General features: G+C 32.4%; 2 protein-coding genes across 2 annotated transcripts in view; both read left to right on the plus strand.

The window, feature by feature from the left end:
• The window catches only part of LOC114328529 (chaoptin), a 149,754-nt gene that overhangs the window by 93,622 nt on the left and 28,246 nt on the right, over positions 1-27,886 (plus strand). The gene's annotated exons all lie outside the window — the stretch shown is intronic.
• On the plus strand, positions 1,203-27,446 carry LOC126880951 (uncharacterized). The gene is made up of 4 exons (XM_050645030.1): positions 1,203-1,422; positions 9,319-9,658; positions 9,833-11,304; positions 27,391-27,446. The coding sequence occupies exons 1-4, from the start codon at positions 1,203-1,205 to the stop codon at positions 27,444-27,446; spliced, it is 2,088 nt and encodes a 695-aa protein (XP_050500987.1).

Consider the following 27,886-nt stretch of genomic DNA (forward strand, 5'->3'; position numbering starts at 1 on the left):
AATAAAATAAGTTTCTTGACATTTTTCTCAAAACTTAATAGTTTTAAAGTTATAAGCGATTTAAAATCCGAAAATGCGTTTTTTGTCATTTTTCGGATTTTCAATCGCTTATAACTTAAGAACTATTCACTTTTGAGAAAAATGTCAAGAAACTTATTTTATTTAGAATGTCCCAAAGAATCTAGAAAACATATTTTTCGGATGAAAATAGGAGATTTTTTTTAAATGGAGCGCGCCGCACCGGCAAAAAATCGGATAAACAAGCATATTTAACAATTAAAAAACAACGGTATAAATTAAAGTTAGACGCGATCACTCTTCGGAATCTTGAAGCTGAATGTTCAGTCTTCAATCTAAGTATCTGGCAACCTCAAAAATACGAATTTAAATATAAGTTTTTAAGCCTTGAAAATGCGTATTTTCGCATTTTTCAGATTTTAAATTGCCTATAACTCCAAAACTATCAATTTCTGAGAAAAATTACAAGATACCTTTCTTGTTTAGATTGACCCAAAAAATCTAAAAATATATGTTCCAGAGCAAAAAACATGATATTTTGTATTTGTTTAAAAAAATTGTTTAAACAATTTCTGCCCAAAAATTCCGCCCGGCACCCTTCAGATTTGTTTAAAGGGGACATTGTTGAATAGGAATCCACAAAGAAACCGAATCAGAATTTTTTTTCAGACGGGAGCGGTCTCACCACATGGACTAATTAGTGTCTGTATAGGACACTATAGCAAGGGTGGCCAACCAGCGGCCCGCGGGCCGCATGCTGCCCGTCAACTGTCAGCTTGTGGCCCGCGAAGCTAAGTCAATTTTAAGACTAAGTCAATTTAAAATAAGATTAAAAAAATAATTACGATATTGAGATGACAATATTTACCAAAAATATTTTTAATTTCCTCTCTTATGTTTAATCTCAACAAATACCAAACATACATAAAGAGTTATGCAGTAGCTTCAATCCTAGCAAAAAAATCAAAGCCTTTTTCAGACGGTGAAATTGTTAAGGAGTGTTTGGACAGTGTCGCTGAAATATGTCCAGAACAGAAAACGGAATTCTCAAAAATAAGCCTATCTCGTCAAACTATTACAAGGCGTGTGGATGATATTGGAAAACATGTCGAAGATAAGTTAAAAAATCTTGCATCTGAGTTCATATATTATTCTCTTCTCTGGCATTGGATGAAAGCACCGATATGACGGATACCGCACAAGTGGTGATCTTTATCAGAGGTGTTGATACCAATTTTGATAAAACTAAAGAACTAGCAGCATTATTTCCACTTAAGGATACCACTAAGTCACGAGATTTATTAGAGGCCGGTCAATCAACACTCAATCGCTTTTCATTACAACTAAACAACTTGTCGGGCTTAGCAACTGATGGTGCTCCAGCAATGGTTGGGACACACGTAGGTTTGGTAAAGCTGATTGAAAACGAGGCCTATACGAGGCAATACGTCGATGCTTTCATTGCATTATGCATCAAGAGAATTTGTGTGCCAAATCTCTCAAAATGGACCATGTTATGAAGGTAGCTATCAAAATAGTGAACTTTATTAAGTCACAAGGTTTGAATCACCGTTAAGTTCAAGAATTTCTCAAGTCCTTCGAATCAGAATATGATGATGTTATATTTTATGCAGAAGTAAGATGGCCGACCCGTGCAAAAATGTTGAAGAGTTTTTGATTTGAGGCAAGAAATACAATCATTTTTTGAAAGCAAATCAAAGAGCATTTCAGACTTTCAAGACGACGAGTGGGTTTCCGATTTTGATGCACAGTTGAAAGAAAAATTTAATCAGGTTGGCGTGGAGGAATTCTATAAAAACTATTTTGACAAGGAGAAATATCCTACATTTTACAAACATGCTCTGTTCATGATTTCATTATTTGGAAACACTTACACTTGAACAACTTTTTAGTAGGATGAGGCATATTAAATCCCATATCAGAACACGAATTACCGATGTTCATCTAGAAAACTGTCTACGTGTAGCAACGACTTCAGTCGAGCGAGATTGATGAGATTATGTAGTTCTGCTAAACAAAGTCAGATATCTCATTAATTTACAAATTTGGTCAGTTAGCAGAATGATACATAAAACAAAAAATTAGTGCCTTTATTTTTTCATTAAATTGTCTTACCAAGAAGTTTGTTTTATTTTTAAAAATATCTTCAAAAATGATGTTTTTTTTGTTCGTTAGTTAGCTACATAAGATTACTTAGTAGTGCGGCCCGGTGCAAAATTGTGTATCCGAATTTTGGCCCGGATGCCGAAAAGGTTGGCCACCCCTGCACTATAGGATGTATCCAAATGCACTCTTTGGTAATTTTTAAAACAACACTCGTAGATATAAATATAGATATACAGTAGTATAGTTTTTTTACTAATTCTCATAATATCGCAAGTGTATTATTGTGTGTGATTTTACAGTTAACTAACATGGATTAATATTTTATTCATGATTTTCTAGGTTACTGTAATTGGTGTATTCGTATAATTTGCCAGTTGACGGCATTGCACCATTCAATTTTAATATTAAAAAATATTTACATGATTACTTTTTATAATATCATACATCATACCTACTAACTGTTGACCCGAATATTAATTGGTTATCATATTACTATTGTGTTTGTATGCCTGTTCTTTCCTATTTTTTCGAAGTTTTTACCCTGCGTTTTCTGTTTATCTATGATGAAAATTTAAATATTTCGGGAATACTTCTACTCCAGGTTGTCAGATGTCAGGCCGCTCTCGTATAAAAAATGTTTCTGATTTTTTGCGCATTCCTATTGAAAAATGTCTCCTTTAAACAAATCTGAAGGTTGCCGGGCGAAATTTTTGGGCAGAAATTGTTTAACCAATTTTTTTAAACAATCTCCTTTTTTGCTCCGACAAATATTTTTTAGATTTTTTGGATTCTTTTAAACAAAGAAAGTCTTCTGTCATTTTTCTCCATAGTTGATAATTTTCGAGTTCTGAAAAATACGAAAATACGAAAATACGCATTTTTGAGGCTTGAAAACTCATTTGTAAATTATTATTTTTGAGGTTGCCAAGTACCTAAATTGAAGTCCAAACATTCAATTTCAAGATTCTGAAGAGTAATCGGGGCTTATTTCAATATAGACTATTTTTTTAATTGTTAATTATGCGCGCACACTCAACTTTTAAAGCGCCGCGCCGCGGTCCGTTGCACTATATATGGTGTGTCTCTGTCGTACTTCTACAGATTATACGTACTTAACAGATTATAAGATAGATAAGTATTTTGTATCGATCACATTAAAAATAAAAGAAGATACCAATACGCTTATTATTTTGTGATTATTGGCATATTTAATTAGCACATTAGCAATAATTAAACAAATAAATAAGTTATTAAAAAACCTATGTTAATAATATTTTTTTATTTGTTTTAAATTACAATCTGCTACATCATAGTAAGTAACACTAAGTATTTTTGCACCTAGCATGTGTAAGAAGAGTTTTAGTCCAATGACTATCAACTCCTGGGTTTATTACTAATAACTAAACTAGGTAGATATGGACACTTATTTTGTAAATGGTAAGTAAAGATAAGTTCTAATTTTTAGTCTATTTAGTTGTGTGGAGTTGTCCAAGAAATTCACTGTTAATTCGTTATGGTGCTTTTCCAGTCAGTCCTTAGATTTGACGATCATTAGCTTCACTGTCACGATTTTCAAGTCCCTGTAAATGTCTGCATTTGGAATGAACCAAGATGCATTTGTGATGGCATGAAGAACCTTAAATTGAAATCGCTCTAGTATTACGAGTAATAGGTTACTGTCTGCTGCGAAACTTGGAAACTGTCTAGAAAATGTATCGGACAGATGCAAGTGTTCATAAATAAATGCCTAAGGAAGATTCTTAACATTTACTGGCCAAACCGCTTATCAAACCAAGAGTTATTGACAATAACTAACCAAGAATCTATATCTAAGACAATATGGAAAAGGAAATGGAGTGGATGGGGCACACACTAAGGATACTTGACACTGACATAGCGAGGCAAGCCCTAGAATACACACCACATGGAAAGAGAAGACCAGGTAGACCCGTAGAAACGTGGAAAAAAAGTACTGAGAAAGAAATTAATGCTATTGGAAAAACCTGGGCAGAAATAAAGATCAGTGCAAAGGATAGGGCAGAATGGAGGCAGACAGTTGACGTCCTATGCTCCGTATGGAGTGAAGAGGAATAAGTAAGTAAGCTGTCTGCTGCAGTTGCCCACAGTTCAATCCCCTAAGTTCAGATGGGCTGGATGATTGCTTTATACACTAATACTTTCTTAGATCAAGATAAGGAGAATTTACGGCCGAGTAACCAGTAGTGCTTTTTGAATTTTATTCCTAATTGATTTCTCTTCATCCAGAATATGTGTTCTCCATGTTAGCCCCTTGTCAAGGTATACTCCAAGTACAGTATCATTTTTAGGAATGTCCTTGTTATGCATTAGGATATTCGGTGTTTCTTTATGACGTTTAGTTTGATTTAAACTGATTTTGCTTTGTTGATTTTTATCTTCCATTTCTTAGCCCATATTTCAATTAAATGTATGTTTTGTTGCAATATTTTAGCTGCTTGTATAGGATCTGGGTTTTTTACCAGAATTGCAGTGTCATCTGTGAATGTTGCGCTTGGAGATTCTTCTCCAGTTGGGAAATCAGCTGTAAAGATTGTATAGAGAATAATTGGTCCCAAGACGCTGTTTTGTGGGTATTTTATGTTGTTTATGTTAGACACACTTTCTTCGTATCTTGCATAAAATAGCCTTTCTTCGAGGTATGATTTTGGTATTGTATATAGCGGCTGAGAGATTTCATTCTTCAGTTTGAATAGCAATCTTGGATGACCTTGTTAAATGCTTGACCAATTTCCAAGAAAATGGCATTTCAATAATAAATTATAAATGTGTAGGTATAAGTGCGACAGAGACGCACCATATATGGTCTAAGCAAGCTCCAATTACTTTTCAGAATATCGAAATTGAATATTTAAACTTTAATTTAAGCACTTGTAAAACTCAAAGATAATCATGTACAAAGGTACGAGTTTTCAAGCCTCAAAAATGCGTATTTTTGCGTTTCTCAGATTTTAAATCGCTTAAAACTATTAACTTTGGAGAAAAATGACAACAGACCTTTTTTCTTTGAAATAACCCAAAAAATCTAAAAAATGTTTGGCGGAGCAAAGCAAAAGAGGCAATTATTGGAATTTGTTTAAACAATGTCTGTCCAAAAACTTCGCCGGCACCCTTCAGATTTGTTTAAAGGGGACATTTTTGAATAGAAATCCGCCAAGAAACCGAATCAGAAACATTTTTCATACGGGAGCGGCTCACAACCTGGACTATTCGCACTTAGACAAACCTAAAAAGTTCACACACGAAGATAGCAATTAACGGCTAGAACACACATAGTTCTTACAGATATCGGTAAATTAAAACTTGACTTGAACATTGACAAGAGCCTAGACGGTCAGTCACCTGAGAAAATATGCGATTAAATATACAAATAAACGAAAAACACAAAACAAATATTTAAATAGTATTTACTATGGGAAATTTTTTTAAAATCTATATTAGCATTATCATAGTGTATGAATATATTTAATGAATAAAACAAATATTAATAGAAATCGATTTATGGAGAAAATTATTTGATGAGATTTTTTTGAAGTGTTTAAGTTAGCATTAGAGATTTAATTTAAAGCATTACAAAAGTAGATATTTCTTAATGCCTTCTGTTATTCAATATCTTCTTGCACAAGGTTTTAACATAATAGCATCGTATGATATAAAAATTAATATTGTACAAATTTGAATGCAAATCTTCTCTCTTGGAAGGGGCAAATAGAAGAAGAGCTAACAATCGAAGGACCAACGATTTATATAGAGAAAATGCGTGGATGCAAATTCATCATAAAATAATTTTTATTAATTAAATTGTGAATACCATATATAATAATAGTTTAAAAGCTATTAAAATTTATGTAACCATAAAAGAAGCGAGAGAAAAAAGTAGAACTATTTCGGATCAAAAACTGAGAATTACTTGTGTACGTGTTACAGCTTTTTTTATTGGTTTATCGTAGATAAAATATTGTATGAAACTGTGCGTGAAGTACTTTTTGCGAACTTACGCGATTTATAGCACTCGCTCCGTTGTCGCTCGTGCTATAAAAATCGCGTGCGTTCGCAAAAAGCATACTTCACGAACTGTTTCATAAATAACTATTTAAGCCAACGTAGCAGAAATTTTTATCAAGTAATCTTTTATTTTAATATGCTTATTAAATGAATGTTTTGTTATCTAGAGAGAAAGAGAAAGGGAAACCCACACTAGGGTCTCTATCTACCAACAAAGACACAAATGAATTAAGTATGCCGATAAGAAGACTTTGGTATAGACAAATATTTACTTACTTATTATACAGGGTGTAACAAAAATACAGGTCATAAATTAAATCACATATTCTGGGACCAAAAATAGTTCGAATGAACTTAACTTACCTTAGTACAAATATGCACATAAAAAAAGTTACAACCCTTTGAAGTTACAAAATGAAAATCTATTTTTTCGAATATATCGAAAACTATTGGAGATTTTTTATTGAAAATGAACATGTGGCATTCTTATGGCAGGAACATCTTAAAGATACATTATAGTGAAATTTGTTCACCCCATAAAAATTTTATGGGGGCTTTGTTCCCTTAAACCCCCCCAAACTTTTGTGTACGTCTCAATTAAATTATTATTGTGGTACCATTAGTTAAATTCAATATTCTTAAAAACTTTTTTGCCTCTTAGCATTTTTTCGATAAGGCAGTTTTTATCGAGTTGAGGCTGATTTTTTAATATGTTTACATAAAAATTTTATGGGGGTTTTGTTCTTTTAAACCCCCCAAATGTTTGTGTACTTTCCAATTAAAATATTACTGCGGTACCATTAGTTAAACACAGTGTTTTTAAAACTTTTTTGCCTCTTGGTATTTTTTCTAGAAAGCACCTTGTATCGAGATGTGGCTTCTTTTTTAATATGGATTAAAATATACCTAAAAATGTCAATCATAAATAAATTTTACCAAGTCTCCATAATCGTACTTATACGGCAGTAAATGAGAGCAAAGATAGGGTATTACCTCCGAATTCTATCCTACTGCATGGATTTTAACGAAATTTTGGGAATAGCCTCTACTTATCTCCTTATTCAAAGTCTACCCTATGCCGATGAGTTCTTTTATCTTGGGGTGGTTCCCACCCCTTCTCGGGGGTAGAAAATTTATTAGTTAAAATAACCACGGAAGTGGCTAGAGAACTTAATTGTAAGCAAAAACTGTTCTATAATTTTTTTTTGAAAACTCAATATTTTTTGAGTTATTCATGGTTGAAAATTGGTCATTTTCATTGAAACATAACACCTTTTCGAACGGTTTTTTGCAAATATCTTAAAAACTATGTATCTAACTAAAAAAACTATATAACACATTTTTGTAGCTTATAAAAAACCAAAGAGACTAGTTCCTTCATAAATCTTCTAGTTATAATATAAAAATAGATATGGCAGGTGAAAATAGTTTGTTTTTTTTGGGCATGCTCAAATCGTTGTATTCAACGTGAAATAACAGACAAACGGTCGATTTTAGGTGTATAATGTTACCAACACCTTTTGTAGTGCTTCAAAAGATCTTTAAAATGAGCAATACTAAAGGTATATTGCTTTCAAACTAAGCGAGATATGCTGCAAAAAAATTGATGATTAATGTATTTTAAGAAAAAATGAGAAGTATATTTAACCTCTCATCCACCAGAATTTTAATGCATCATTTTACTTCTACAATACCTTTTATTATAGTATTATGGACGGGTTCAAAAAGTTGGACAGGTTTAAAATTAATGGTTTTTGAAGAAAAAATAAGATCAATTTATAGAGCGCATTCTTAGATTTCCTTAAAAATCTTCTTTTTCTACATGTAACTTGAAAATGATAAGAGATACAATAATGAAACATAAAACAAAATTTTTACTCAACAAAATCCTACATTTTTGTGTGGTACCTTTTTTCCGAATCTCTTATCATTTTCAAGTTACATGGAGAAAAAGGAAGATTCTTAAGAAAATTTAAAAATGCGCTCTATAATTTGATCTTATTTTTTTCAAAAACTATCCATTTTAAACCCGTCCAACTTTTTGAACATAGAAATAACACTATAATAAAAAGTATTGTGGAAGGAAAACGATACATTTAAATTGTGATCGATGAGGGGTTAAATGTACTTAACATTTTTTTTAAATTCCATTAGTCATCAATTTTTTTGCAGCATATCTCGCTTACTTTGAATGTAATCAACATTTAATGTGGCTCATTCTAAAGGTCCTTTCAATCACTACAAAAGGTATTGGTGGGATTATACAAATAAAATCGACCGTTTCTCTTTTATTTTAAGTTGAATACACCGATTTCAGCATGCACCAAAAAAACAAACTCTTCTCACCTACCATATCTTTTTTTGTAATATAACTAGAAGATATATGAAGGAACGAATCTCTTTGTTTTTTTATAAGCTAAAGCTACAAAAACGTTTTGTATAGTGTTAAGAATCGTTCCTAAAAAATGTTGACTTTACTAACAGAGAAAATAGTGCGTAATTATTAAACTGCGTAGAACGTCAAGATCACAGTTATTGTATTCATTCTGTTTTAGAACGTCGCGAAGAACAGTCAATTATAAAACAGGTCGCTGGGACTTTTCTGTTGGTTTATGTTGTAATTGTTAGTTTTATTACAACAATAAAAATTGAAAAGTATATTGGCTTTAATTACATTCATTGTGCAATCAATAGCGGGACCAAGTCCCCAACATAAGTGGTTCTTCGAAGCCGAATGGTAATAAGTGGTCCAAACGAAGTCGGATGGTAATAAAATTTTAATGGTTTATGGTTTTATGGATTTCAAATGCTGATGAAGTTATCGATTTTTTACAACTGTTTTGTGCAAAGTTGGTTAAAATTGGAGATTGGTGAGTCGTTAACATTTCCTTATATTTTTATTATTTCCTGTTACATAAACATATTCCCAATATATTTGAACTAGTTGGTTTTGGTTTAATAATTATAATACTACAGGGTTTACTCTTTTTAAAGTTTAATAATTATAATAGTACAGGGTTTACTCTTTTTAAAATTTAAACTATAATTCTATTATTAATAAGATGACGGAAGGTTTAGTAAGAAAGAGAGGGACTATTAAGGGAAAATTAACTATTTTTACAAAATTTGTAGATAGTAGTAATATTGTTGAGGGGAAAATTAATGACGAACAATTTCTTATTGAATTTGAAAGTAGATTATCTAGAGCGGAGAGACTGTTGGATGAATTTGAAGAAATTGAACAAGAAATGTTGGTTTTAGATGACAAATATAATGGAGAGTCTGAATTAATAAATTTTGAAAACTTATTTTATAAAATTATTTCGAAAGCTAGAAAGATTGTGAATGACAGTAGATATCCTGGTAATGCTAATGATAATCAAAGTTTGGTCAGTGACGTATATGGTGGGGGGACTAAGATTAAGTTACCTCCAATTCCGATAGCAAATTTTGACGGTTCTGTAGAAAATTGGTTAGAGTTCAAAGATTGCTTTGAAAGTCTTATCCACAATGATAAAAGTATTCCTGATATTCAAAAATTTCATTTTTTAAAGCGAGCGTTACAGGGTGATGCCGCTAAAGTTCTGCAGAAGCGCCAAACGTCAGCAGTTAGTTATAATATTGTCTGGAAACTTTTGTGTGACAGGTATGACGATACTCCCATGTTGGTTGATTATCATTTAGATGCGTTGTTGTTGTTTCCAAATATGGTAAAGGAGTCAGCTGATCATTTGAGAAATATGTTGGATACTATGACAGAAACCCTGTTAACGTTGGAAAAGCTTGACATTTCAGTGGAAAATTGGGATCCAATAGTTATACACTGCCTAACAAAAAAATTTGACGACATTACATTTAGATGTTGGGAGGAAAAGCGGCCAAAGGGAAAAGTGGCTACTTTGGATGAATTCAAAACGTTTTTAAATGAAAGGGTAGATACTTTAAAGAATATTGAGAGGAATTCAAAAAAGGTTAAGGAAAATAAGGAACATAGCGCTGGTAGCCACAATAACAGAGGACATAATAAATGGCAACGACATAAATCATTTGTGAACACAGAGTCAAACTTAACAGAGACTAATACATTCAGTGTAACAAGTCAAGATCCGTTTTGTCATTATTGCAAAAATAAACATTACATTAATAACTGCGTGGAATTTGGGAAATTAAGAACTTTTGTGAGGTACGAACAAGCAAAAAAGTTGGGCCTTTGTCTAAATTGTTTAAAAAAGGCAAATCATACAAGTAAATACTGTAAAGCAGGTAACTGTAGGAAATGTGGACAAAAACACAACACGATGTTACATTATGATGTAAGACCAAATACAGCTACGGAAGTTGGTCGACCTGGTGGTAACAAAGAATATGATGGAGCGAAAGCTGGAGAAGCTGGTAATAGTGGTGGTTTGCAAGTTGGAACGTCTTCTTCACAGGCGTTAGAGGTTACACAGCATGTTGGGTCGGTTGTTTTGGATAATGGGATAGAGGTACCAGGAGAAATACTATTAGCAACCGCATTAGTACAGGTGATGGCAAAGGATGGCTCATGGCAAACATGTCGTGTTTTATTGGATTCTGGGAGTCAGCCAAACCTGATTACTTCTGAGTTAGCTGGTAAGTTGGAACTTCAACAAGATACAGTCACAATCAGAATTTTTGGTATCAATCAAAAGTCTTCTGGTGTTAGTGGCAGATGTATGGTTTCATTTAAGTCATTGCATAATAATTTTCAGAAAACAATTTCATGTTTGGTTGTGGCAAAGATCTGTGGTTTGATACCTAGTCAAAATCTAAATATATCTCAATTAGATATACCCCCTCATTTACCGCTAGCTGATGCTGGATTTGGATTTTCTGGTAAAGTGGACATGTTACTAGGTGCCGAGATGTTTTATAGTCTTCTTTGTGTGGGACAGATTAAATTATCTGAGTTTCAACCCGTGTTGCAGAAGACATTGCTGGGGTGGATACTGGCTGGACCGATGCAGAATCCACAGACGTATAACTCAACTATGTGTAATTTAAATGTAGTTGACATTCAAAATCAGTTGGAGAAATTTTGGGCCGTGGAAGAAATTCCTCAAGAGAGGCAGTCATTGTCTGTTGGTGAATTAGAGTGTGAGAGTATATTTGTGGAAAATACCAAGAGAGAAAAAGATGGTAAATTTATCGTTAGAATTCCATTTAAAGGAGAGTTGGAGCATTTGGGGGATTCTAAACTTGAAGCTAAGAACAGATTTTTAGCGTTGGAAAGAAGGTTAGAGAAAAATGTCGTTCTGAAGGATATGTATGGCTCCTTTATGAATGAATATATATCACTGGGTCACATGTCAGTGTCAGAACCTTCTGAAAGTGAAATAGCTTATTACCTTCCTCATCATGGAGTGTTGAATGAAAATTCAAGCACTACTAAGTTGCGAGTTGTCTTCAATGGTTCAATGAAAACAAATACGGGCGTGTCTCTTAATGATATTCAGCATGTTGGACCAAAGCTTCAGGAAGATCTTTTGTTGATTTTGTTGAGATTTAGGCAACATCCTAAGGTGGTGTGTGCAGACGTAGCAAAAATGTACCGAATGATTTGGGTATCACATAATCAACGGTGTTTGCAGAAGATATTTTGGAGAACTTCACCTAGTCAACAGCTGGAAGAATATACCTTGAACACGGTAACGTATGGAACGAGGTCAGCTCCATATCTTGCAATCAGGTGTTTGCGACAGTTAGGTATGGATGGTCAAAGGGAGTATCCTAAGGCAGCGGAAGTAATTTTAAGAGACTTTTATGTTGATGACGTGTTAACAGGAGCAGAGACAACAGAGGAATTATTGGAATTATGTACCCAGATGGTCTCAATACTAAAAGCTGGAGGTATGGAATTACGGAAGTGGGTATCAAATGATGAAGAAGTGCAACGGAAGTTAGACAGTTCAGTCTTGGTTGATCAGGTACATTTTGGAGAGAAAGAACAAAACAAAACGTTGGGACTCTATTGGAAATTTAAGCAAGATGAATTGTTGTTTGAAATTAAGTTTTCAGTTGAAGATGGAAGGCACACAAAAAGAAATATTCTGTCGGATGTATCGAAAATATTTGACCCGTTGGGGCTGGTCGCACCTAGTGTGGTTCTAGCCAAAATTATTTTGCAAAAACTGTGGAAGTTGGATTTGAAGTGGGATGAGTCATTACCTTGTGAGTTGGATGGTGAATGGTCTAGATTAAAATCGGATTTCATTGTATTAAATAAGTTAGCAATTCCTAGGCAGGTAGTATGTTCTGGTGTATCAGTGGTTGATATTCATGGCTTTTGTGACGCTTCTATAAATGCTTATGGTTGTTGTGTTTATTTGAGAAGTGTAAATAAATGTGGAGATACTTCAGTACATTTGTTGTGTGCAAAGGTAAGGGTGGCACCATTAAAAAGATTAACTATTCCTAGACTGGAACTATGTGGAGCCCTGTTATTAGGTAAGCTGGTAGCTAAGGCAAAACAAGCAATGACTATAAACTTTAGAAAAACAGTCTTTTGGTGTGATTCTACTGTGGTGTTGAGTTGGTTGAAAATGTCACCTAGTGATGTTCAGGTATTTGTGGGAAATCGTGTAAGCCAAATTCAGGAATTAACGGACCCAAAAGAGTGGAGACATGTTAGGACGGATCAAAACCCTGCAGATATCATATCTCGAGGTATTTTTCCGTCAAAACTGATGGAGTGTCAAAGATGGTGGTATGGCCCAGATTGGTTAATGTTGGATGAGCAAAAATGGCCTATGTCCGTTCCTGAACCAATTAGTGATATGCCCGAGACTAGAGTGCATGTTGGAACCTGTCAAGATGCTAAGGACATATATAAGTTTCCATTTCATATATTCGGTCACATAATTAGATTAAAAAGGTCTTTGGCTTATTGTTTAAGATATTTTACAAAACTTTCACATAAAGAGACAGTATTGGGTGTTTTAACCCCTGCAGAGTTAACACATGCTATGAATATTTTGGTTAAGTTGGCGCAAAAGGAATCATTTTCGCAAGAGATTAAAGAATTGTCTAGTAAAGGGCAATTGTTGTCTAATAATACCCTACACAAGTTAAGTCCATTTCTTGATGCGAATGGTATCCTCAGGGTGGGGGGTCGACTACAGTTGTCGAGTTTGGAGTATGCGAAGAAGCATCCAGCTCTATTAAGCTCTAAGCATACATTAACAAAGTTGTTGGTTGAATGGGAACATGAACGTCTGTTACATGCTGGTCCTCAGGCGGTTTTGAGTTCAATCCGTGAACAGTTCTGGATAATTGGTGGTAGGAATTTGGTACGATATGCCATTCATAGGTGTGTGCAGTGCTTCAAGGCCCGGCCAGTTCCACTGTCTCAGATAATGGCTCCTTTACCTAAAGATCGGGTAACGCCATCACCTCCATTTTATGTAACGGGGATGGACTATGCTGGTCCATTCCAAATTAAAAATAAATATGGGAGAAAGTCTATACTTTCAAAATGTTATGTATGTCTGTTTGTATGCTGCTCTACTAAAGCAGTTCATATTGAGTTGGTGTCGGACTTGACAAAAGAGGCGTTTATCGCGTGCTTTCGTAGATTTGTTGCACGTAGGGGTAAACCATTAAAGGTCTTGTCCGACAATGGTACCCAGTTCGTTGGGGCAAATAACGAATTAAAACTATTGGGAGATTTTTTATTGTCTTATTCACAGTCTTTAACAAATTCAGTCAGTAGTGAAGGTATTAACTGGAACTTCATTCCAGCCAAGTCTCCAAACTTTGGTGGTCTATGGGAGGCGGGGGTAAAGTCCTGTAAAAAACACTTAAAAAGAATTTTGGGCAATGGTAATCTTACATTTGAGGAGTTTTATACCATTCTAGTTCAAATAGAAGCTGTCCTAAACTCAAGACCTTTATGTCCTTTGTCCTCAAGTCCTGATGATTTTGAGTCCCTTACCCCCTCTCATTTCCTTATTGGACGACGACTCACCTCATTACCGGATCCTGATGTACGAGAAATACCTATAAATCGATTATCTAGGTATCAACATATGCAAATGCTTCAACAGCACTTCTGGACGAGGTGGTCTTTGGACTATATTACCGAAATGCAGCAGAAGGTTAAGTGGTTTACTGAAAAACCAAATTTAGAAGTTGGACAATTGGTGGTGCTGAAGGAAGACAATCTTCCTCCTTGTCAATGGAAGATGGGACGTGTACAGGAAGTGTATGTCGGCCCTGATAACAAAGTGCGGGTTGCGCGTATTCAAACTGTAAATGGCGAATATAAGCGATCAATTTCAAAGTTATGTCCCTTACCAATTGACAATGTTTAAGAAAATATACTCTTTTTTTTTATGTATTCTTTTTTATGTATTAATTTTTATGTATTCATTTTTATGTACTCATTTATATGTAATCATTGTTATGTATTAATTTTTGTTTGTCCAATTGGGGATTTACTTGTCTTATAAATTGTTTAACTTTATGTTTATTGAAATAATATTTCAAGGTGGGGGAATATGTTAAGAATCGTTCCTAAAAAATGTTGACTTTACTAACAGAGAAAATAGTGCGTAATTATTAAACTGCGTAGAACGTCAAGATCACAGTTATTGTATTCATTCTGTTTTAGAACGTCGCGAAGAACAGTCAATTATAAAACAGGTCGCTGGGACTTTTCTGTTGGTTTATGTTGTAATTGTTAGTTTTATTACAACAATAAAAATTGAAAAGTATATTGGCTTTAATTACATTCATTGTGCAATCAATAGCGGGACCAAGTCCCCAACATATAGTTTTTTTTCGTTGGATGCATGGATTTTAAGGTATTCGCAAAAAACCGCCCGAAAAGTCATTTTTTCCGCCCGTCATTTGAAAATGGCCAATTTTCAACCACGAATAACTCAAAAATTATTGAGTTTTCAAAAAAAATTATTGAACAGTTTTTGCTTAGAATTAGGATCTCTAGCCACTTCCGTGGTATTTTAACCAAAAAATTTTACACCTCCGAGAAGGCGTGGGAGCCACCCTTAAGATAAAATCGAACATCGACATAGGGTAGACTTTGTTTCTTGAGCTATTCTCTACTTATTGCGAAAATATCAAGTAATTCGATGTAGTAGGATGGAATTCGGATCCAAATAACCTCATTGACTGCCCTATTAACTTAACCATATAAAAATATGTGGTGGATTTGACAAATATTCAAAATATCTCGATAAAAGCTGACTTTTCGAAAAAGTACTAAGAGGCAAAAAAGTCTTAAAAACATTGTGTTTAACTAATGGTACTACAATAATTATTTAATTGGAACGTACACAAAAGTTTGGGGGGGGGGTTAAAGGAACAAAACCCCCATAAAATTTTTATGGGGTGTCCAAATTTCACTATAATTTTTTCTTAAGATGCTACTGCCATAAGAATGCCACATGTCCATTTTTAATAAAAAATCTCTAATAGTTTTCGATATATTGAAATAAAGTAGATTTTCATTTTGTAACTTTAAAGGGCTGTAACTTTTTTTATGTGAACATTTGTACTAAGGTGTATTAAGGTAAGTTAGGTTCAATCGAACTATTTTTGTTCCCAGAATATGTGATTAAATTTATGACCTGTATTTTTGTTACGCCCTGTATATTATGTTTGCCGTTTACCATATCCCAATCGCCATTTCTTCTTGTCATATATATCTTCTTCAGTAAGGTCACTTTTTTCCCATTGCTGTTTTTATTTGTCCGTTTCAGCGGTATTATTGTCCCTTGCATCCTTTGCACATGTCCATACTAGAGCATTTTTTTTCTATTTCGTTCCTTTACATTCCTAGTACTCTAATGCGTTCATTTCTCACTGTGGCAATCTGCAGCTTCTTCTCCCAAATATTATTTCCACTGTATTCATTGCAGTTCTGCAGGTACTTATGTCTCCAGGTCCAGTTGCTGTTATTTTTCATTCTTTTTAACGGATTTCTTATTTCGTTTTCAGATATATTTCCAACTTGTGTTTGTCTCTTTTTCGTAAGTTGGAGAGTATATAGATAAAGGAGAGGAGGGTATTATATGGAATAGTCTGGAAATATGGAATACCGAGTTTACAGCTCTCCTAATCAGCTAATCATGAATTAGCCAGAGCTGACCGCTTGTTGTTGCTGTACAACGCGCTACAGAAAAAAGTTTGTTTTGTGACCTTCAAAAGTTTTTGCAGGTCATGTTTTAAACATTTTAATCTACTACTACTACTATAATACATTTGATTCAAACATTGAGGTTAATCGTAATGTAAAGTAAAAGAAGTGTAGTTTTGCATAGCTTGGGCGTTTGTTAGCTAATAGTGTTTTGTCCATCAGTTTAAAGGTTATTTTTACAAGATTGCGTGTCGGTTACTATGGAATAGTAGGTATTTCTAGAAGAATGGCTAGCTAAAAAACTAGAAAACAAAGACTCTGAATGTATCTTCTGTAATGGAAATTTTTTTCGAAGATAAACGAGGAGAGATTTGGATTCAATTCTTAAACTGTTTTTTGTGATCCCACCTTGACTGTACCGGAACAGAGAAAGAAGATTATGTCTGTGATTTTTGTAAGTAGAGTAGAAGCAGTAATGATTAGGTAGCATATAATCTTAAAAATACGGTTTTTATAGTGGAAAATATTTCTTTTCATTTAATGTTTAATAAACTATATTTTTTTTTCAATGATTATAACATGTATTCCATATATTACCCGACTATTTCATATTAACCTTCATTTGTAACTTTTTTTTGTAATAAATATTTTTATAAAAACAAAATAAATATTTCATTTCTTACAAGTGATACTTCATTGCAATAAGTTGTAGTATGGAGTTATGATGATTTTGGGAATTTTTATTCAAAAAAGAATGTTATCTTTAAAAATGTAAATGGTATTCCATAATACACTCCTCTCCTCTACCTTTCTTCTAATAATAACTCTGAGTAATATTTTACCCATTCATCCATTTGTATTGGTTCTATATCTAGCTTTTCCTGGTTTGCCATTTCATGTTTTCATTTAAGGCCATAGGTGCATAATTCGCAAATATTTTACGGCTATCCCTACCTTTTCTGTCTTTACATGGCAAATTACGTGTAGTAAAATTCACACTGGTATGGATATGTACATATTACTAGAATGTCATTCTACTTGACAATGTCATAACTAGCTTAAAGAGATGGCTTTTGAATGTTCTTGGATAACTGTTATTTTTTGTAAAATTGCAAATTATTAATTCAGTTAATAAATGTGATAATTTTTTCACTAGCTATGTATTCAGTGATTGTAATAATTTATATGTACCTACAACAAAAACTAATAGGTACTCAATCGAGAAAAGAGGAAAAGTGTTACAGTGATTTTTTTATAATATATTGTTACTATGGAATGCTTACAATTTGAACACCTTTAACAACAAAATACTTGGATCACAGAATATATCTTGATGTATTCTCTGCTTCTATCTTCCATAAATAATACACAATAAATAACTTTTTATAAAGTTCACCTTTTGAATCAATTATTTATCAAATACACTATATATCAATATTATTTAATCAACAACTCAAAATATTCCCGATTCATGTCAAATAATTATTTAAAATTGTCACTGATTGTCAGTGTTTGACTTACAGTATTCTATTCGACTGAGTGCGTTGTATGACAAAGGACAAAGATAGATTTGGAAAATTACCACAGACATTGTGTTCATTTTTTTCGAATCATGAAAAAACCAATAAATATTTTTGAAAAATCTAAACGCAGAATGAAAGACTAAATTATTACCAAGGGCCGAAAGTCCCTTAGAATAAATAAAAAGTTTATTTTGAATGAGATATTTGAAATTAAAAATAACACTAAATTTTCTCTTAGTTTTTCACCCCTGTAACTTATTAAAATAAACATTATAGTCTGGGCTGATTATCGGAGAATAGGCTATTTTTGGGAAAAGTTATTTACCAGCAATTTTATTGCTGGAATCGAATCTTATGATTGTATATATTAATAATATAGATATGCAAAGTCCGCAGATAGTGTGCTACTTTTTTTATAAACAAAATGGCGCCCGAAAATCGTGTGTTTTTCAATTTTTGCTCTATAACTCCAAAGATTTTAACTTTAGACCGAAAACACCCAAATAAAAATTCACCGCAATTAAATTCTGCATAGAGACGTGTTTTTTCCGATTTACTTCGACGAAAACTTTCCCCGGAAAAAGCGGGTTTTTCCAACAAAATCTTTAATTTTCAACTAATCTTTTAGATAAGTAGTTGTTAATAAATAATTAAATAATTTGGTAACTTAAAAGCCCTTTCCGTATATATTATAATTCCAGAAGCTTATGGAAATTGAATGAACAGTTTAGCAACAATTGAAATGTTAATTAAAAATTTACGGTCGCTATAATAACGACAATATTTATGATGCATAAAAATAACTATGATTTTTGCATAAAAAGGCACTATACGTATCTAACGTACTTTACAGAATTGAAATTGGACTATTTAAGCGGCCTCAGGAATATTTTAAAGTTATAAACAATTTTTTGGTTTATAAACAAATAGAATATCTCGGAAAATATTAAACTAAATTAAATTGTGAAAACGGTATTCGAAAGACAGCGCCAGGACGCTTCTTTTAAAAGAAAAAACGTTTAATTATGACGAGTGGTTCCTGAGATACAACCGGTCAAAATTGACCGAAATTTACGGCAAAGATATAAACAATAGGATCATAATTTTCAAACCATCACCTTTTTATTTTTGTCCTCTTTCTCCACACCAATTTTCATATCTTTAAAATCCTCATAACATATATTATTATAATAAAAACTATCGATAATACGTGTGAAACTTGCCAAAAATAGCAAAATTCCAATCAAAAATTAGGTTGGAGAAAATGTAACCCTCAAAGTTCAAAATCGGTATACGTTAAAAAAATGCATTTTCTCGGCTTCCCATGGAGCAATTTCCTTCATTCTTTTTTTGTTCTTAAGTAACTCGAGTAGAGTAAATATCAAACTTGCTTTTGTTTTGTTATAATAAATTTATTTATTTATTTTAACACAATATTTTAATTTGTTTAAATAAAAATTGTTTAAATAAGTATACAGCTTTCAAATGAGAATATTTATGTTTTTAACTTAAAAGGTACACTTGTAGTAAGTTTATCTAAAAAAAAGCCTACAACTGGAAAAAATATGTAATTTTCTGTTCTTATAAATAAATTAATCTATTATAACAAAAGAAAAGCAAGTTTGACATTTAATAATGCGTTAGTTCGATGGCTCTACTCGAGTTATTAGGGAACAAAAAAAGAATGAAGGAAATTTCTCCATGAGAAGCCGAGAAAATGCATTTTGTTAACGTATACCGATTTTGAACTTTGAGGGTTACATTTTCTCCAACCTAATTTTTGATTGGAATTTTGCTATTTTTGGCAATTTTCACACGTATTATCGATAGTTTTTATTATAGTAATATATGTTATGAGGATTTTAAAGATATGAAAATTGGTGTGGAGAAAGAGGACAAAAATAAAAAGGCGATGGTTTGAAAATTATGATCCTATTGTTTATATATTTGCCGTAAATTCCGGTCAATTTTGACCGGTTGTATCTCAGGAACCACTCGTCATAATTAAACGTTTTTTCTTTTAAAAGAAGCGTCCTGGCGCTGTCTTTCGAATACCGTTTTCACAATTTAATTTAGTTTAATATTTTCCGAGATATTCTATTTGTTTATAAACCAAAAAATTGTTTATAACTTTAAAATATTCCTGAGGCCGCTTAAATAGTCCAATTTTAATTCTGTATAGTACATTAGATAGGTATAGTGTCTTTTTATGAAAAAATCATAGTTATTCTTATGCATCATAATTATTGTCGGTATTATAGCGACCGTAAATTTTTAATTAACATTTCAATTGTTGCTAAACTGTTCATTCAATTTCCATAAGCTTTTGGAATTATAATATATACGGGAAGGGCTTTTAAATTACCAAGTTATTTAATTATTCATTAACAACTACTTATCTAAAAGATTAGTTGAAAATTTAAGATTTTGTTGGAAAAACCCGCTTTTTCCGGGGAAAGTTTTCGTCGAAGTAAATCGGAAAAAACACGTCTCTATGCAGAATTTAATTGCGGTGAATTTTTATTTGGGTGTTTTCGGTCTAAAGTTAAAATCTTTGGAGTTATAGAGCAAAAATTGAAAAAACACGATTTTCGGGCGCCATTTTGTTTATAAAACAAGTAGCACACTATCTGCGGACTTTGCATATCTATATTATTAATACATACAATAATAAGATTCGATTCCAGCAATAAAATTGCTGGTAAATAACTTTTCCTTGTATTTTGCTAATTAGCCCAGAGTATTATAGAAGTTCTCAGGGACTTTCGGCCCTCGCTAATAACGCAATCTTTCATTCTGCGTTTAAATTTTTAAAAAATACTTATTAGTTTTCTCAGGATTCGAAAAAAATGAATCCCCATTTGAATAGCATTGCAGCCGAAAAAACGTACCGATCCTCTTAATTCTTCATTTGTTACTCCTTGTATATCTTTCCGTTTTGATGCTAGCCTCAAGTTATAAAGAAAAGAGATCGACTCGTCGTTTATTTGATTCTGTAGGGTAGCTTTTAGATTTTATATTTTCACCCTCAGTACAATTTATTTTTATTAGACTGTTGTGTTGTGAATTATTTCTTATGTATATTCTTGATCTCATGAAATGGTGGTGTGATCCAGAGGTGGCTCCTCTATAATACTCTCGTCATCTCTATATAGTATCGTCATCGTTTCAATTCCTGTAAAGAGGCAGGTGGGTGGCAGTCGGAACATTTAAATTAACGAAAAGTTATAATCATATAATCATATACGCCTATATATAAATCTTCAAAACATTCCATATATTTGACACCGGTCTCAGAAAGTGAAATAGAAAACATTATAAAAAACCTAAAGAAAAAGAAATCTCCGGGAATTGACAAAATAACCGCTGAAACAGTAATAAATATAAATAGAAAAATTAAAAAACCATTAGTTGAATTAATAAATCTAATATTTCAAACTGGAGTGTGCCCGGACAAGTTTAAGCAAACTGTTATAACTCCTATTCTTAAGAAGGGTGATAAACGTAATCCTTCAAACTATAGACCAATTTCACTAATAACAACCTTAACAAAAATATTTGAGAAGTCATTTAAAACTCGACTAACAACTTTTTTCAATAAGCATAACATGATATCAACTTCACAATTTGGTTTTCGAGAAGGCATTTCTACAAGTGACGCAATTACAGAACTTGTTAATGACATATATGATAGAGTTGACAAAAATAAACCCACAGCTTGTGTATTTCTGGATTTAGCGAAAGCGTTTGATACGGTAAGCCATCCACAACTGCTGGAAGCATTGGAAGCATGCGGAGTGCGCGGAATTACACATAAGTTAATTCAAAGTTATTTAAATAAAAGACAACAAATAGTGAAGGTAAATAACACTTATAGTGATCAACTCATCCTAAAATCTGGTGTACCTCAAGGTACAGTTTTAGGTCCATTACTATTTAACGTTCATGTCAATGACTTATACAACATAAACACCGAAGGAAGAATAATCAGTTTTGCTGATGATACTGCTATTTTGTATAGTGCGGACACTTGGAAAGATTTAAAAAATAAAATTGAAGTAGATATGTTTAAAATAATTCAATGGTTCAGTTATAAAGCGTTGACAATTAACTTCGAAAAAACGTTTGTTATTCCATTTTGTAGTAATAAAGTATCACTACCATCTTTTAATCATATAAGCATCAATAACATGGAACGTAGCATAACGATTAAAATATCCAATACTATAAAATACCTAGGTATAATTATCGACTCACATCTAAGGTGGGATAAGCATATGAACGAACTAACAAAATGTTTGAGAGCTATAGTTCCTAAATTTAAATATATAAAATCAATAATCGATGTAAAGTACTTAAAAATACTATATCTCTCACTTGTTGAGTCCAGAATTAGATACGGAATACTTGGCTGGGGTGGTGTATTAAAAACATTCTTAAAAAAAGTTGACATACTACAAAAGAGAATACTAAAAATAATATTACATAAAAAACGCACATACTCAAGTCATCTTCTATTTGTTGAAGCAAAAGTAATGGATACAAGAAAACTATATATGTATTCAATATTACTATATATCTATAACAAAAAACATATACTTCATAAACTATGCCACCCCTATGAAACCCGTAATAAAACAAATAAAAATGTTAAAACTGAAAGTAGCAAAAAAAAATTAGGACAAAGATACATCCTTTATCAAGCTCCAAAAACATTTAATTCCTTACCTGAGATGTATAAAATATATATAACTACTCTCAACTCACCAGTGATGGTTAAATCAATATTTAAAAAATATATTCTTAATTTAGATCGCGGCTATGTGCAAAATTTAATGGATTAAACAACTATTATCATTTTGTATGGTTTAATGAATATTATGTTCATTACATGAGTGTCATAACATTGAGGTGGGTATAGTTTTCATCATTAGAATAAAAGAATAAATAAATAAAGAAATAATAATATAAATACGTTGTACAAACTGAAGTATAATTTTATTGTAGATGTAATTAAAATTTATTAATTATTTATATTTTATGTAACAGTACTCAACTATATTTTTATGTATTACACGATATACACACTATTGCCGTGCTCGACCATTTTTGGTTTTAACGGATAGTGCCAGATGTTTATTGTTTTATGTGTAAATAACATAATTATTGTAAAATTCTTATACAGATACATGTACATGAAAACTAATAAACATATTATTATTAATATATTATATTATTTATCAAATACACATTTTTCTGCGTAAAATGAATTTGGAATTAAGTAAATTACATAATGTACATATTTCTTGTTTTGTCAACTAATTTATTTTAAAAATATTTTTTGACCAGCCCGTATAAATAATTATCTTAATAAACAAAAGACTAAGTTTTCACTCTAATGGCATATAAAACAACATAATGTTGCTCTACATCCCACCAGACTGAAAACAATGGGAACCTTCTCTGGTTACACCTCCGAGGCTTCTACAATTTGCAAGCCATACGGATGCTGAGACTAAGGTAGATGAGGGAATTTTACAATTTATAATTCACGTCCCATCTGCTCAGCGCGGTAAAGTTCCAACGAGAATGGTTCCCTTCGTACTCCAATCAGAGTAAACATGCAAATTAAAAATGAATAACCATTTTCAATTTCGTTGCAAAACAAAAATACAGCCGCACCATATTTTAGTCCAATCAGAGAGTGCAGCAAGCACCTCTACCGGTTTCGAAACTTATTAGTCTCTCATCAGGAGGCACATATGCTGCTCTCTCTGATCCAACCAAAACAAACCCCGGCGTGCAGTCCCGGATTGCAACAAACGAAATGGCATAGATGCCCTAGCGGCAACTGCTAGCAAAAGACTAAGTTTTCACTCTAATGGCATATAAAGCAACATTATATGTTGTTTATGCCATTAGAGTGAAAACTTAGTCTTTTGTTAGCAGTTGCCGCTAGGACATCTATGCCATTTGTTTTGGTTGGATCAGAGAGAGCAGCATATGTGCCTCCTGATGAGAGACTAATAAGTTTCGAAACCGGTAGAGGTGCTTGCTGCACTCTCTGATTGGACTAGAATATGGTGCGGCTGTATTTTCGTTTTGCAACGAAATTGAAAATGGTTATTCATTTCTGAATTATCTTAATATTTATATTATTGAATAGATATTTAAATAACTTTTCAAATGAGCTAGCACGTCACCCCTATACTCATTTAAAAAATCGTCGGTTACGTCATCACGCCTATATGGATAAAGTCGCAAGTATGACTTATACTATGTCAAAAAATCATAAATTAAAAATAAAAATCGACACGTTTCGGGATTTGTCTCCAAAATCGCCCATTTTCTAAAAAATTAATATATTCCATAATTTTGCCCCCACTGTATATTGGAAAATATCAATTTTATTATGTATATTTTCTTTGGTTTATTATATTTCGATGAAGGGTTTGTCTACCCCATAATGTATATTTTTTATACACTTTGATTTTCTTCGACTATTGACCCGAGACTTTTCGCTGATTATCAAATTTTCATAATTTATAATTAAAAGAAAATAAAAGTATACATTAAACAATCGAAAGAAAGTGTAGGTACCTATCTGCAATTATTAGCCCCTTACACTTTCTGTGCTATTAACAATTATGATTGTTATTGTAATGCGTCGTAAAGTATAAATTATTACATACTCGCTGCACTCAATTCATTTTCAATATCCAAGTTATATAAAGTAATAAGATTGAAGAATAAAACCAGTAATTATGAACTCTTAATGAATATAATACCACTGACCAAGAAAAGAAAGCCTTATTAGATAACCGTAACCACGCAATGTTACGAATTGCGTTCTGATAATGGCGAGATATCTTTATTTTTGTGAATTTTCACTTTTACTTTTATTAGAGGAAAGTAAGATTCGTAAAATGATTGCCTTGCACAACTATGTAGTACATTGTATGAAGGATCAATGATCAACAACTAATATTTACCTCCGATTTCGGTGAACCTCCATCGATTTTTATGAAAATTGATGAGTTGCTAGAGGATACCTCAAGAAACAAAAGTGACATATAGTACCAACTTGCGCTTTTAGCCTGGGGGTAGATGCCATCCCTTCTCTGGGGTGAAAATTATTTTACATAACCCCATGGATCGGTAAAGGGACAAATTCTAAGCAAAATTTATTATATAAAATTATTAAAATAAATCAATACTTTTTAGTAGAGATCAAAAATTTTAATTTTTCGTGAAAAAAAAATGCATGTTATAAGGCGGTTTTTCATAAATTGCTCAAAAATTTGCTCAAAAGTTTTTACAAAATTGTATCATTTGCAAAATTGAAACTAATAAAAATCGAATAAATTCCGTACATAATAAACCTTTTAATGTTAATTTTATAATATTAATTCAATAATAATAGTATATTTTTTAAAGTTAACTCCTATATTTTTTTCGACGAGTACTCAAATCTATCTAAATGAAATGAATTTCGACTCAATTCAAGCTATCTGCTTAACCCAGGTATAACGTACCAAAAGGCACCGCCAGGAAAACATTCCACTTTGCGGTTCAGAGAGCCCATATGAAACGAGTCTTTGTACTCTAAGCAGAGTATGGCATTAACAAAATAAGAAAATCTACGGTTTCGTTTTGATTAAAATCTGTCTTCCTCCATCCCCCGATAGTACTATTTCTAGGTCTACCTGTTGTCAAGGAGGCTCTAAGGAAATTTAAGGTTAATCAAAGCGAAACCGTAGATTTTCTTATTTTGTTAATGCCATACTCTGCATAGAGTACAAAGACTCGTTTCATATGGGCTCTCTGAACCGCAAAGTGGAATGTTTTCCTGGCGGTGCCTTTTGGTATGTTATACCTGGGTTAAGCAGATAGCTTGAATTGAGTCGAAATTCATTTCGCTTATTCCCCGTTAGAGGGCGTTCTATCCATACTGCGATATAAATTATTTTAATTTATATCGACAATCTACGGTCGGAATGGTAAAAATCTGTCTTCCTTAGAGCCTCCTTGACAACAGGTAGACCTAGAAATAGTACTATCGGGGGATGGAGGAAGACATATTTTAATCAAAACGAAACCGTAGATTTCCTTATTTTTTTTTTCAAATCTATCTATTCAAACTTAAATAATGGGAAAACGATGCATTTTATAATATGGATACATCAGTTCCAAAGAGTAACAAGTTTCAGTGATTTGAAGTTAAGTATTGGAAAGTGCTTCAATAACCAATTAATATTTATGAGTTCTAAAGGGTAACAACTCTATAATAACGTTCGGTGAAGATGTCACACATATATTTTGTCAATATTACTGTTATTTTAGTTTGTCAACTGTTATTTTAGTTCCAAAGTGTAACAATTCGAGTTGGTAGGGGAGCAAAATATGCTAAATGTGCAGTCACTCGAGCGTTATGGGGACCTATTGCGTTGTGAAGAGTAGGTCGTAAAACCAAAAAAAGTTAAGTAAAGTTTTCCATTTAGTGGGCGCTTGCCATTTTTTAATTTAATTTTCCATTTCCAACAATCGTTTTTCCGATTATAACTCCATCTATGCATAATTCGAAAAAATGTTTCGAATAAAAGTTACTTATTTTTTCGTAAGGAATCCAAATCTGCAATAAAAAATGGGGGCTCCTATTTAAGATTTGAAAGTAACCCCCACCCCACCTCCGTGGGGGATCATGTTTGGTGCCATTCGATAGATTTTTCAAAAATATTAAATAAGTGTATTTTACAGTTTTCGATCTGATGTTCATTTCGCGAAATATCACGGGATACGTATTTAAAATATTAAATTTACCCCCCACCCCGTTCCGTGGGAAGTCGTGTTTGGTATCATTCGATAGATTCTTAAAAAATATTGAGCACATATTTTTTAGTTTTTGGATCTGTCATTCATTTCACGAAATATTCGCTTTTTTCTTGTGAAACTTTAGGACTCTCCCATTTCCTTACGCCCGGCTCAAATGGTCAGATTTTTGAAATATGCACTCTTTTGCATGTACTTAACTTACCTTATCTTAATCTGACAATTTCGAGTTTTTTTAAGGATAGATTTTTTTTTCGGGCCCCCCTTAACGAACTTCCCTGTGTTAAGAGCCAATATATGGTAGTGGTACATCTTCAGGGAACCAGGTTTCTCCCCATATGATAATCTGACGCGCTCGAGTAACTGCAAAAATCCCCGCTTGGGCTCTCCTACCACTGTTTTTCGTCACTAATGATTCCTGACCTGTTACACTTTGGAACTGGTGTATCGATAAATACTTACTAAACACTTGTCAAAATATTCAGAAATATCTATCAAATGAGCTCCATAAGAAGTAGATAGCATCAAAATTTATGCTCCAAAGTATTTTCAAAACTTATGCTCCAAAAACTTTTCCAAAAAAATATTATTGTTTTTTAGAATACATAACTCCGTTAATTTTTATATCAGTTTCATCCAAAAACCATTTTAAAGGTAATTTTGAGTGCTATTAAATTGTGCTAAACTTTTAAATTAAATTTATTAAATTTTATAAATCTCTTATTTTTTAAGATAAAAGGTTAAAAGCCAAGGGTTACACAGTTCTTGCAGTAAAATTTAGGCTTTAAACGTTTCTATCTCGATTATTTTTTATCCTACAAAAAAGAAAGATAATTTAAAAAAAAACTCAAATTTTGTTGTATATTATTTTTTACGTATATCGAATATTTTTGGAGTTATCAAAAAAAAATTACAAAAATTTTAAAAATTCTGATTTTTAAATCATTTTTTTTATCGTATTGTAAACAGGTCAAAATGTTAATTCTTATGAAAAAGCAAAGAAAGTTTTCCAGATACTACTATAAATTTTAATTTTTGTGGAAATGGAGTATGCATTATTTTTCACTTTTTCCTAAAAAAATTCGAAAGGGTTCTCTTATTGTCATCGTAACTAGGTTAATTTTGATGCTATTAACTTCTTTGGAGCTCATTTGATAGGTATTTCTGAGTAATTTGACAAGTGTTTAGAAAATATATTTTATAAAATGCATTATTTTTCCGTTTGAAT

Source organism: Diabrotica virgifera, chromosome 2 (assembly GCF_917563875.1).
Source record: "Diabrotica virgifera virgifera chromosome 2, PGI_DIABVI_V3a".
Classification (NCBI taxonomy): domain Eukaryota; kingdom Metazoa; phylum Arthropoda; class Insecta; order Coleoptera; family Chrysomelidae; genus Diabrotica; species Diabrotica virgifera.